Below are 13,273 nucleotides of genomic sequence, written 5' to 3' on the forward strand. Positions count from 1 at the left end.
AGAACAGGTTGCTAGAAGGCATCTATTATTTTATTCAATAATTTTGGAAATGTGATAGGATTACAAACCTTGTCCAGGCCCTACTCTCACAATGGGATACATAGAAGTCACCATAGGTAATGAAGCTAAAATGAACAATAAGCAAGTAGAGACAAAGAAGATGCAGTGACTTTCAACATGCTATTGAAAGTTGGCCCAAAACTTTTTCATGAGTTATTTCACTGGTAATGAGTACAGCTGTAGCTTTCTATACCATCACACATGTATCCTAAGATTTCTAGAGAACACTAGTTTGTAATTTTAGATATTCACACTTAGGCAATTCTGAGATGTCTCTGCTGCAAAGTGTCAGAGGGAAAAACAAACCCTTTTCAGCTTCCTTTCTCACAGCCAGGATTCTTTACAATCTATATTCTTCAGAGAGTGATTGCAAAGGAATTTCTTTCAAAGGACCGAATACACGTATTGGAGAAGAGATTCACATTTTAAATGATGGTTTTTAAAGTTTCCATTTAATTACTATAGTCAATCTTTGTTTTTCAGTTTCCAATTATTATTCTCAGCATAGCCTACATACTAATTCACCATGATTTCTAAGCAAGTACTTATATACATGGGATGATTTTATTTTGTTAAGGCAACTGGAAATAAATGCTAGCAACAAATTCTGGCAGAGAAAAAGCTAAACATTTTTCTGCTGAACGTGCCAAAAGTGGTGAACATGCCGATTTTGAATTACCTTCTGCCTTACTGGGCCAGAAAGCTTGATGTGTTATTTCCTCGCATGATAGTTTTTTTTTTTTTTTTTTTTTTTTTTTTTTCTAGCTATGGTAAAGTCCCAGAAGCAATTCTTTTGTAAAGGAATCAAAAGCTTTCATCTTTTGCTTACTCTTCATGTAAGGATTTGGAGGTAACATTCCAGTAACTCATTTCTATTTGATGCAACCAGCGACCATGGAAAAAGCATGTCCTGCCTTCAAGTATGCTCAACAAATTAAGAAAGTCACTATCTGGAAACAGCCAACTTTCTTCCTCACTTCTGTAGCCCTGGGGTTGACCCAATTGTCTTCAGTTTCTTCCTGTGGGTGGTTTTCATTTTTTCAGTTCACTTTCCTCTCCACCCCATTATTTCAAAGGGCTTAACAATGTCTTTCCTTTAGAGTGACCTTGTGTAAGTTTTTCCTTCATGGGTATGTCTGCAATGCATCTCTGCTGGGCTTTTTTGTCGAGCCAGCATTCTTGGTTTACTCTCTCCTCAGTCTATCTTGTTCCAATTACACCGGAGAACTTTATTTCAATTCCCATGAATATACATGTAGAGCCCTAGTACTGTCCAGTGGAATAAATCTCATGTTCCTATTTTCTATTACTGGATAACATGTCTCATGAGTTTCTACTGTTTGCTCTGTTTGTTCTATTTATTTGCATCAAATAGAAATGAGTTATTGGAATGTTACCTCCAAATCCTTACATGAAGAGTAAGCAAAAGATGAAAGCTTTTGATTCCTTTACAAAAGAATTGCTTCTGGGACTTTACCATAGCTAGAAAACAACAACAACAACAACAACAACAACAACAACAACAACAACAAACCTTAGGAATTCCCTGTCCTAAGGTTTGTTGCCTGTCACTCCTATCAATTTGGCATTAAGCTTTTTCCTTTATCTCCACCTCTTGATGTCTAGAAGCAGAGGTATTTTCTTGGTGTGATGCTCAGCTTTTGGCCCAAATTATGGTTTAAAGAATCATCCACACTGACAATTTTAACAGTGTGCACCTGGATTCTAAGGAATCTTATTTTCTACTTCCTCTCTCTTGCTTTCAAGCTTATAAAAATCAAAATCGTCCTCGATTTATTCTTGGATTTTCTAATCTTTACATGTTTCTTAGGTCCTGACAATTCTTTGTCCAGAGAGGAAATTCTGTTATCTGCTTCCTTCCACTTTCTGGCCATCCACTACGTGGCCAGAGGTCCTCCCTCAGAAATCTTACATTCTAGTATAGTGTAAGACAATTTTAGAAAGGGGTAGCCAGGGCTAACACACACTTATAGACCAATTGGGTGGCAGCCTTGAGGGCAGTAAAAGTGGTCATTCCTGCCTGGCTTGTGGCCTACAGTATGTGCATAATTCTTCTTAGCTCAATGTGTAAAAATACACAAAACACGGTGGGTTTTTAAAAAATCACGATTTGGCTGGGGAGTGACTGCACTATCTTTAATCAAAACATTTAAAATACTGTTTCTAGATTAGAAGAGACTAAAGAGGTGTAACAACTAAATACAATGCTTATCCCTGGATTAAAAAGGTAACAGCTATCAAGACCATGACTGGTACAAATGGGGATATTTAAATCTGCACAGTTTATTATAGTATTGTACCACCATTAAACTTCTTGAGTGTGATCATTGTATCATTGTATCATGCATCATAGGAGAATGCCCTTATTCCAAAATATCAGGTGTGAAGTGTCATAATGTAATTTACTCTCAGAATCTATTTACAGAAAGTGAGAAGTACACACACATGTATAGCACAAGAGTAAGGCAGGAAATACGGTAAAATGTTAACAACTGAAAAATCTAAGTGACAGGTACACAGATGTTCATTATATTATTGTAGCTTTGGAAATTTTCAATAGAAAATTGGAAAAAAACAAACAAAAAAAGATGAAAAATGCTTTAAAGACTACCTTAAATGGTTTTTGAAGAGAAAGCCAGAAGAGAAGAAAAAATTTACACATCTGTTCTGAAACCAAACACAAATACTTTTTATTTATGGGATATAATTTTACATCAATTTCATTGAAACCTAAAACCAGTTTGCTTTACTCAAGTTAGGTGGCATAAGCTGGGAGTCACAGGACTTGCACACTTTTATGAATGTAATGCAAATACTGACGACATGAAGCATTCACAATTATAGGTTACCTGCTGTCATTGAACAGTAACACCCAATAGAAATCATTTTATGAAAAAAGCAACCCACGTTTTGGTCTCATTTACAGACACCCAACATATTAGTTAGTCAATGGAATGTATACATTTATTATACAACATATGAAGGAATAAAGGATAAGGCTTACAGAGGTATTTTAGCAGTTGTAATAATAAAAACTAAGGGTACAAACTAACTTTTAAAGCTTTCTGTATAAACTTCAAAAGCACTGTTAAAATGGAGAGTGAGAGACAAAATAAATCTATTGTGAAACCAGAATCTAGGTTTGTCTAGTCAGATTTATAAAAACGTAATTCAGAGTTCATGCTTCAAAAAAGGTGCATGTAACATTACAGTGGATGTTTGGGGCAAATCAAGTAATAAAATTTCTGACCTACTTCAGTAGCAAACACCTAAAGGTTGTATTCCATGACAACAGAGTATTGAAATGTGGAGTTCAAAACACAATAGAAAAAGAGAAAGGGTTGTAGACTTAGGTACTAAAGAAAACCCAGATGAAGGCACCCTAATTTATTCAACAGTAGCCAGTAAATAAGTGCTTGATGATTGTTCAATTTTGTGCAACTTAAGAGAGGTTTTTAAGAAAATGTATTGTATTACTCTGACCCCTTTTTCTCCCCTTAGAAATAACTATATAAAATCAAGAAAACCAAGGGTAAGCACTCTGCCACTCAGCAGTCACAGAGGTTTACTTTTCAAGGCAATTTAAAGATTATTTGGAGTTTTCTTAATATGCAAGATTATCCCTTTGGAATACTTACTTTCTTATCATACATAATGCAATAGTTTTTACACAGTTTTTTCCCTACCATCAACATGTTGATTGTGGATTAACTGTAACGTCTCCCTCTTGTAACAATCCTATCATTTTAGAATTAACTGTGCTTATTAGCATTTTTAAAAAAATCTATATTCTAACAATGTTTAAAATAACTCCATCTATGATTTACATTTGCTTTAAATAAAGCTACAGTTGATCAAATTTAAAGAACTGTGTAATTTTTTCACTTTATGGAATGATTTTGAAAATGAATCAATTCTTCACAGATCCAAATCTGCCTAGGCCAGCCACCACTGCAAAACAAATGCATCCATCACATCAGTTTTAATAGCTGTTGCTTGCCATCAACATGTTCTATTCTTTTCAGATATTGGTTTATGCAAACTGGTATTAATTTTTAAGGTTGAAAGTGAATCTGCAAACAAGGAGTGGTAACGTATGCTTAATCACTACAGGGTTTTTTAAACTTCTGGTTTATTTCACAGCAAATAAAACCTTTCGTTTGGTAGAAAAAGAAAGTCATTGCATTCTACTATATCATGATTTTGTATACACACACACACACTGTATATACATACAAAATTTCTTTCTTTGGTGGTTTAGTTAGGGAAAAAATATGAAAATGTGAACACTGTTTGCAAAGAAATGGTAAAAGAGTGGTCAAGAGTAGCATTGTCTGTGTGCTTTATTCACTTAATGCCATTTAAAGGATCACATGTCACCCAAAAGAATTTTTAGCCAGACTTCCAAATAACCCAAACCTTTTCCAATCATCACATGCTTAAATCACGGATCTTGCTGACCATGACAGCAATTACTTCTTCAAATGCACCACTCACTCAAATCATTAGACTTTTGTGTTTTCACAGAACTTTAGGGACTGAATTAGTCATTCAATAGCACCAGATAGTTGGGGTGAAAATGTCATCTCTATATTTCCTCAAGAATGGCAAAAAAAAAAAAAAAAAAAAAAAGACGTAAAATACAAACCTAAAAATACCATTCTGTTTATTCTTGTTTCCTCATCCACAAAAATAATGGCCATCACCCTTCTGTACAAATAACTCAGGTAATGAAAAATGGCCCCTCTAGGACAGGTCCTAGCATGTACTGGGTTAGCTCAATGCTGGTGGTTTCTTGTCCACTGCCTGCAATGGACATGCTGCCAGGAAAAGCCTAGCATCAAACAAACAAACAAGGAAAACAAAACAGAAAACAAAACAGCTCTCACTTATAGTATGCTTGTTTTCTCAAAAGGCTGGAAAATTACACACCATGAAAGCTTAACTGAAAATTCAAGCCACAACTAGAAGTGTGATGCAGTTATAAATAGCCGGCAAAACCATGAGGTTTTTATTGAGGCAAAATAAATTTTACTTAGAGTGGCAAAGAAAGCATTAGCAGATTAATCACTGGCTAGAAGAATGCAAAAGGAAAAAAAGAAAACTAACAAAAAAGTTAAAGAATGTTTACAAGAGTTTAAATCCCATTCTTTTAAGAAGAGGTGCAATTTGAATTTGTTCATTGGTACCTACATTCAAGCTACTATAGTTTTAACACTAAAAAATAAACAACTTATATACCTCGTGTGGTGGAAATAATTTGTGGCATGTTATGTATCTATATGTTCAAATAATTATAACTTTCATCATTTTAGAACACTAATATTGTTAAATATACCAAATGATATTTGGCATATGCCTCTGAAAAGTTATGACTCTTACCTCCTTCCAGAAGTTGGCCTCTTAAACAGTAAGGTTAATTCTGGCAATGTTTGTTCATGGTAACAGTTTTGTCGTGTTTTCTGATATGCTACATAGGAGACCAAATAAAGTATAATTGGTTCATTCAAAAAAGGGACTAGAAATGCCACAAAATTATTTTTACAATACATTTTTCAGAAATAATCTCTAGGTGAAGATTTTTCCTTTTATACACATATACAAAATTTAAACAGCAATATACACATAATCACAGTGAGGACATTGGCAAATTCACCAATCCGTAGTGTAAATACAAACCGCAAAGCAGCCTTCGAAGAGAACAATGCCACACAGCAAGCAGAGCTGGCCAATTCAATAGCAAACACCAACATGTTCCTGCGAAAGGGAAACAGTGCAAGAAAAGCAGCATGCGCTTTGATACAAACAGCAATTTATGGCTAATGGGTGACATAACTGTGGTAACAGTGACTCTCTCGCTGCTATGCATAAAGTCCTAGGACATCTGTTTGTCTTTATACCACTCCACAAACTCGTCCAACAAAACTGGCCCTGGAGTGAAAGAGAGAAACAGTAGTAGTAGTAATAATAATAATAATAATAATAATAATAATGTAGCTGAGGCTTTTCCCAATGAAGATGATATAGAAAGGTACATGAATGGCAGAAGGGTAGTGGCAGTACTTACATGCTCCATCTTCATCATAGTTGCTGAGGTCAAGATTAATTGTTCTGCTAAACTCTAGGACATTGCACCACTGGTCTTTATTAATAACTTTGTATTTTGATTGCTGATGGAGGGAAAAGTAATATGAATTACTGACACTTGAACAAATGGGACGGTTTCAATTGCTCTATGAATCAACATTTAAGTTCATGTAAGGTTAACTCTTTGCATTTGAGGTTTGTTAAGCACCAATCTAGGAGGATGGTGAGGGAGAGTAAGAGTTGAATTTAAGATGACAATTGTCATTACAAAAATATTATAGGGTCTCAATACAAAATGGAAAGCACATCAAAATAACATGATTATATATCCCCAGAAGTGAAAATTCTAAACTGCAAAAGCTGTTTTATATAAAATGGGGATAATATCTACTTCATAAAGATATTGTAAGAATTAAAAGAGGTAATTTACTAATTTATGTGAAACACTTCATTCAGTGCTTGGCACAAAGTAAGTGCTAAATAAAGAGTAGCTCCCATTAATATAACCCCTCACATAACCAGCACTGCCCATGGCCAAGCCTTTGGTTTAAAGCACACACAGCAGCAGGTTACTTGATGAGATCCAGTAAGTGCTGCAAGTGGTCTCAAAACCAGGTATTCTTGTCACAGAAAAAAATTACTGTTCTAATAATTCAAAACTCGAATCTGATCATAAAAGAAACTAGAATAGCTGTGAAATAGTTTTTCTATTCCTCTTAGACAAGAACTTTGCCATGTATCTATTTAAAAATACAGTATCCCTGTACAAAGATTCATAAATAAAATCCAGAACCAATGATTTTTAAATCCTCCCCACTAAAATCAGAAACATAGTAAAACAATACAAGTACATAAAAAGCAAAGAGAGTTGAACCAATGGTTTTGAGGATGTAAACACAAGAAAAGCTGAAATGAGAGGACTACTGTCTTTTTTAAAGAAAAATGCAAACTAATATAAGAGAACAAAGCATAGACTACAAGTTTAACTTTCTAAGCAAGTAAAAGCAAAAACCAGTTCTGAAACAGTTGATGATGCACCTGGAATTATGCAAAGTCAGATTTCCTCCAGGCCAGGTCTTCCAGCTTAAGACTCTTTACACGCAGGTGCAAATCCAGCTAAACTCTCTGAAAATAGCGAACTATTTCTATTTAATTTTCCAAATAATGCTAACTCATCTCAACGGATTGTCAGAGAAATTAGAACAGATTATATGTCGATATGGACTACTGGGTAAACAGATACTTACATAAAACTAGTTTTTAAATTTTTGAGGAGTCCCAGTTAGTAATGTTAAAAGAAATTTTTAATAACAGTTCTTAAAGAATCCTATCAGATATTAAAATTTTCTGGATTACATAAAGTAAGTTGTGAGAAAGATTATTCAAGAGTGAAGCCAGAGTCATCATACAGCCCAGCATTTTCTCAAAGACCCAACACCCTCATCCTTGCAAACAAAGGACCGTTTTTAGAAGGGCTTGGGGTGGGAGGGAAAGGAGGATGCCATATATGACAACCCAAGTAACTCAAACTTGTATCCCATATACTTCCAGGTCCCACAGAATGACACTTCAACAAAACCAGTAGCTCAGAATTTCTGATCATCAATACTTAAAGCACACAAACAATGATGGAATAAAGTGCTGGACTGTTTTGATACTGATCTGAAGACAATTTAAACTGAAGGAGATATTGTCAGTTTGCCTAATACCTAAGTATTGATCTAAGGTCCTCAAGTTACTTGGTGATAAGAGTAGACAAGAACAGATTACAAACTAATTTTGGTAAGAAAGCAGATGACTGTCTTTTAAACCTCTGCTTAATAAAAGTGGAAGTTCATCTAAAGTCAAAAGAAAGTAAATCTTCTTTTTCTATTGTTATAAAGAACAGAAAATCTAAACAAAAGTGAAGCTTTAAAATGGGGATGAGAAAAGAGAGAAAAGGACAGAGCTGTGGCTGTTTTGGATGCATTTTTAATGTGGAATGAAGCAACACAACATTAAATGCATACACAGATGCACTCCAAGAAGATAGGTAGTTGCTGACTGACAGCAATTATGTCACCATAATTCCTACACAGACAGAAAAGTACAACAAACAAAAAATTACATACAATGGGTAAATAAAATTATTTGGCAGTTCTAAGCAAGCAAACATACATTTCATAAAACAACAATTTGGTACCTCTAAGAATTGGTGAAAAACTGGAAAAAGGGGCCAGATTTTTCCTAATAACAGTCCCAACATGCACTTGGCAGTGTTTATGTCTAGGCTGCGCTGGTCCTTTTCCTGTTTAACAAACAAAAACAAGGATGAGCCAGATGCCCCCAAATAATAAATTCCAATAATTGCAAATGTGTATTCACTTCAACAGAAAATTAGTAAACAGCTCATTTATCATACACCTTAAAGACCCTGCATCCAGACTAAGGTTGGGGAGGGGAGGTAGTCAAACACAATGGAAGGCTTGGGCATTGTGATATTACATAAATTTACTGTGAGAAAGATTTATGTCAACTGAATGATCACCCTAACGCAAAATCAATTAGTTATGTTGTAGCAGTTTCTACAGTCTTTTCATGGGATTAATAAAAACTTGTAACTCAATCACTTGCTTGTTTGACATTTATGATAATTATCAAAATCCTAACTGTTGACCATAAAGCCTTTAACATAACTTAACGGAGCTTAAAGGTTTTGATGCCTATGATTAGGAATCAGGTTTCCTTAATAAAAACATTTTTTTCAACAATTTGATTTCATTGATAAATATTTTTCTTGAACCTAAACATGCTGGATTTAACTTCAGCTCATACCAAATGCTAGGGCTCTGAAGTGTCTCTCTAAATCAAAGGATATATTCATCTACCCACTCTGGTGGAAGGCAGGAAGTCTATCAATACAGTCCTTCAATAGACAGATGGATAGATTTCTAAGATGTAAATTTCCTAGTAGAATACACCTAACTAGTAACCAAGTGAAAGACAACATTCCGTAAGGACACCAGAAAAAAGATAAGAACATAAACCTAAATATGGGCAGGGTAAGCTCATTCCACTTACATTTGCAATTAAGGATCCTAATTTCTCATTCTCGTCCTTCTTATATGCTTCCATTCCAGAACTACAAGTGGTCAGTTTCCATGGAAAGGAATAGAGGGCCTGTGACCATAAGCATACCTTACATATCCAAAGCTAGTTTTCATATGGTATCTTAACTACAGTGGAAATTTGTAAAAGTATTTTTCTACAAAAGGAGAAAGTGCCTGGCTAGTCCAGTGGAATGGAATCTAAATGTTCAAATTAAGGGATGATGCTATGACCACCACCTTAAGCCACATATGCAGCCATATATACCTCCTGATAAAATAAATCATCACTGCAAGGACTCTTAACAGTGAGGTACTCTTTAGTACACCATTTCTAGCCATGACCCTGAATTGGGACTTAATATAGCAAATGTAAGGGCCTCACTTAACAACAACAATCAAGGTAGATGAAGATAAGGAAACTTGTTGCCTAAGGAAGATGTGCAATAGATCTGGCCTTTTGGTCTAGGTTGTGAAGTGTAACGACTGTCCATGAATAGACCAGGTCAGATGGCTCCGCATCAATCTTCTTTCACAGGTCACATAACTTAATTCTGATGAGGGCAGGTGTATCTCAGTTCCACAGTTCTATGCAAACAGGTGGGACCTCCTTTCCACAGGGTTCTCTGCCTGCCCCTTGGCCATATGTATTGTCCTGCTCAGGGCTGCAGTACACACTCCCAATGGAGAAGAGGACAGGAGAAGAGGTGATCTAGAGACTGCCTGCCTTTTGCCAGCCAAACTGCATTGATTTGTTGTGTTTCAAGGGCTTACACTTCTGTGATGCACTGTGCAAGCAAATGCAAAACTTCCTCTTACCCTGTAACATAGGTGTGGCAGATGGCAACAGCACACCATACTATGAAGCAATCCACAAGATAAACGAGTAAACTGTTGAGAAACACACGCGGCACCACAGGACTGGGCCAAAGTCCATTTGTTGAACAACAGCTCATGCAGCACTGGGCTGACGACACTGGCGCTCTGGAAAGTTTTCCCTTTGCCGAGTTTGTAATCATTCACTAAACCCCAAATCTCTAGTCTTGCTGTGATATGTATTGTGCCTTCTTCCATCATCATCATCAATGCCTACGTCCCCGTCACAATGGACATACACTAAGGTGACAAAAAAGAAAAAAAAGATACAAAAGACCTGGACAGACTCTTTGCAACAATATAATCATCTGACAAACTGATGATCATGAAGGATTTCAATGCATATGTTTGGCAGTGATGCCAAAACATGGAGGAAAGGCATCAGACTCACAGGACTGGAAAGCTGAACAGCACTCACTTACTCCTGCTCTGCAAGGGTGCCAGCCAGCAGCTCTCAATCACTAACACCATCTTCGGCCTAGCAAATAAGAGAAAGATATTATGGATGCACTCACAATCTGAACAGTGGCATCTCACTGATAACCAACATTGCCTGTGAGTGGACTTGTGGCTATGTGCAAATGACCATGACTGGAAACACTCAAAATTCCCGGGAACAAGAATCGAGAGCTCCCACAGCAAACATCTAATAAACATCAAAATTGGAGACACTCTCAGGGGGTTCTCTACAACAATGATCCTAATGACATTCTCTGCAAAAGAGTTCCCAATTAAAAGTGAAATGAATCTCCCAGGATGCTATCAGGCAGCCATCGACTTTATAGGCATTTTAAAAAAAAATCACCATAACAAATTCAAGGAGTACAGTAAAGACATCCAAAAGCTCTTTGCAAGAAATTAAAATTATACGCTGTCAACACCAATCCTGTGACCCTCTGCTCATGGAGCACCAAGGAGCAAGGGGCAGACCAATAGATTCCTGTATCCCAAGGTCAGAATCAGACAGAAGGTACCCTGAGAGCATGCCAAGAGCCAACCAGCATCCCTAGAAGGCCCATCAAGGTTAAAGGAGAAGGAAATGAAAACATCTCTCCCTACCCACCTCTTGACCCAAAATGTGTATGTATTTCATAAACTTTAATTTACTAAGATAAAAAGAATTTTGTGTCATTTTTCAAATAGTAATACGAACTGAACAGGCTCCATACATGAAAGACATACCAATCCCCCACAATATACAACTAGATTCTAATTTGTGGTCTTCCTTAATGTAGATTAAAAATAGAAGTTATAGAATGATATAGTACAGCTGCAAAACCAAAGGATCCTACTCTAAATATTCTACATTATGTTTTATAAATGGAATAAATATACTCCGTAAGCTAAAGACTAATAACAGCTAGTGTAAAGAACAGTGACATTTTATTAAAATCTGATTTAGAGTTCTAGTATGAAATAAAAAACCAGTGCCTTTGTTTACATAATACTGTTTCCACACAGGTCCTCCTGTAAGAGGTGACAATTAAGCATTTTTTTCTCAGATGACACAAATGACTTAACAACTGAAACAAAATAGTTAACTGTAAACATGTAAATATAAATATATTACAAAAATGACCTTTAAACATCGGAGTATCCAGATCTGTTAAATCAAAGGCCCCTAACTATTTCAAAAGATGTATTTCCAATTTATACCAAACTTTACAGCTTAAGACTTACATATGAAAAAGAGGAACCCTGAATTATTAAAATTACAAAGAAAAAAATTAAACAGGAAAAATAAAAACCCGGAAGATTTTCAAGAGAGACTAGCTAGAATCAAGAAATAATATACAGGCAATCACAATTCCAAACATAAATGGTGAAGTCAGAAATTGGTACATGAAATCAAAAGGCCTTAAAAGTGAAGACCTATTACATGTGTCATGGTGTTTCAATTGAGGCCACAGAAAAACAGACATAGAGAAAATGCAGTCCTCTTTAACCCAGCTACCTAAGTAAACAAAAGATAAAAATAGAGGACTGTAAAGAGCTCATATCTTAAATATTGTGGCTCAGTTTATGAAACCAAAAATATAGCAAAACAATTTTTTGAATGGGAGTTTAATTATGCTCTTAGAACTTAGCTAACATTAGTTTAGAGATAACAATGTTTGCAAGGCAATCGATTTAAGCTCAATTCTTGACACTTTCTTTAAAACAAAAGGAAAACATCTGCCAACTGGCACAGGCGTTCATTATTATTTTATTTGGTACAATCTGATTCTACTACTGTAAGCACTACTCTCAAAAAATGTCATTATTTGAAACGACATCTGCAGACACCTAAGTAATATCAGTGAAGAATTCAACAATTATTTCTAATTCTATGGTTAACTTTTCCTGAGAACTTACTTCAAGTTAGAAACTGTTCTAAGTGCCTTACACTTAAACTCATTTCACCTCTATTAGTAAACAGGGATTACTATAATCCCCAATTTATAAATAAGGAAACTGAGACACAAGGAGTTAAATATAGTCAACAAACGGTAGAGCTGGAACTTGAGCTAGGAAATTGATTCCAGGCTGGAGCTCTTCACTGCCTACCAGGCTGCTTCCCTCAGAAGCAAGGAGGAAAGAGAGATTTTGATATGAAGAAACATACAGGCTAGTGGGCTCTACCAATAACTACTGAGCAAATTTGCCTCGCTCTGCAACAACTAAAGAGGAATCTTAAGGATAAAACTAAGATTTTCAGTGTAATAGACGTGGGCCTAGATGACTCCATCATATTCTTATTCTTACCATGACCCAGGTCTACCTTCTGTTTTCTTTGTAATTGACATTGAAGTATGAGGGAAAGTGTGAGGAGAGTGTGTGAGTGTGCACGTGGACACACGTTTGGGTGGTGGCGTTGTGTGGAGAAGGAAATTGGACGAATACATCAACTAACAAATGAAAGGCTGACTCAAATCAGAAGAGGAAGTGAATCCAAATGATTGCAGGAGATTTAAGTTAAGCTTCAAGAGAAAATTTCTCTGATAACAGGGGTTGTTGAACACAAGACCTAGCAAAATTTTCCTTGGTGAATTCTATGAGTAACATCCATAATCATTTCTGGTTTGGCCATTGTGGTACTCAGAGGACAGTGTATCAGCTTGAACCTGTGTGGTTGCTTACAGTTTCCTGAAACATGGCCTCAG

The 13,273-nt window shown here is 35.9% G+C and overlaps 1 protein-coding gene across 10 annotated transcripts in view; it reads right to left on the bottom strand.

Annotated features, from left to right (window-relative positions):
• Window positions 1-2,746: 2,746 nt before the first annotated feature.
• Window positions 2,747-13,273, bottom strand: part of DCUN1D4 (defective in cullin neddylation 1 domain containing 4) — a 74,056-nt gene continuing 63,529 nt past the window's right edge. For 3 of the 10 annotated variants that reach the window (XM_010376742.2, XM_030922480.1, XM_010376744.2), the window contains exons 9-11: window positions 8,351-8,455; window positions 6,149-6,251; window positions 2,747-6,012 (exon numbers count right to left, since the gene is read on the bottom strand). In XM_010376742.2, coding sequence (XP_010375044.1) covers window positions 5,957-6,012; window positions 6,149-6,251; window positions 8,351-8,455 — 264 coding nt within the window. In that variant the 3' untranslated portion in view covers window positions 2,747-5,956. Of the gene's footprint in view, window positions 6,013-6,148; window positions 6,252-8,350; window positions 8,456-10,073; window positions 10,609-13,273 lie in introns of those variants that run through there. The other 7 variants (XR_749452.2, XR_749451.2, XR_004054836.1 and 4 more) reach the window with 7 other exon arrangements.

Source organism: Rhinopithecus roxellana, chromosome 2, assembly GCF_007565055.1.
Source record: "Rhinopithecus roxellana isolate Shanxi Qingling chromosome 2, ASM756505v1, whole genome shotgun sequence".
Taxonomy (NCBI): Eukaryota; Metazoa; Chordata; class Mammalia; order Primates; family Cercopithecidae; genus Rhinopithecus; species Rhinopithecus roxellana.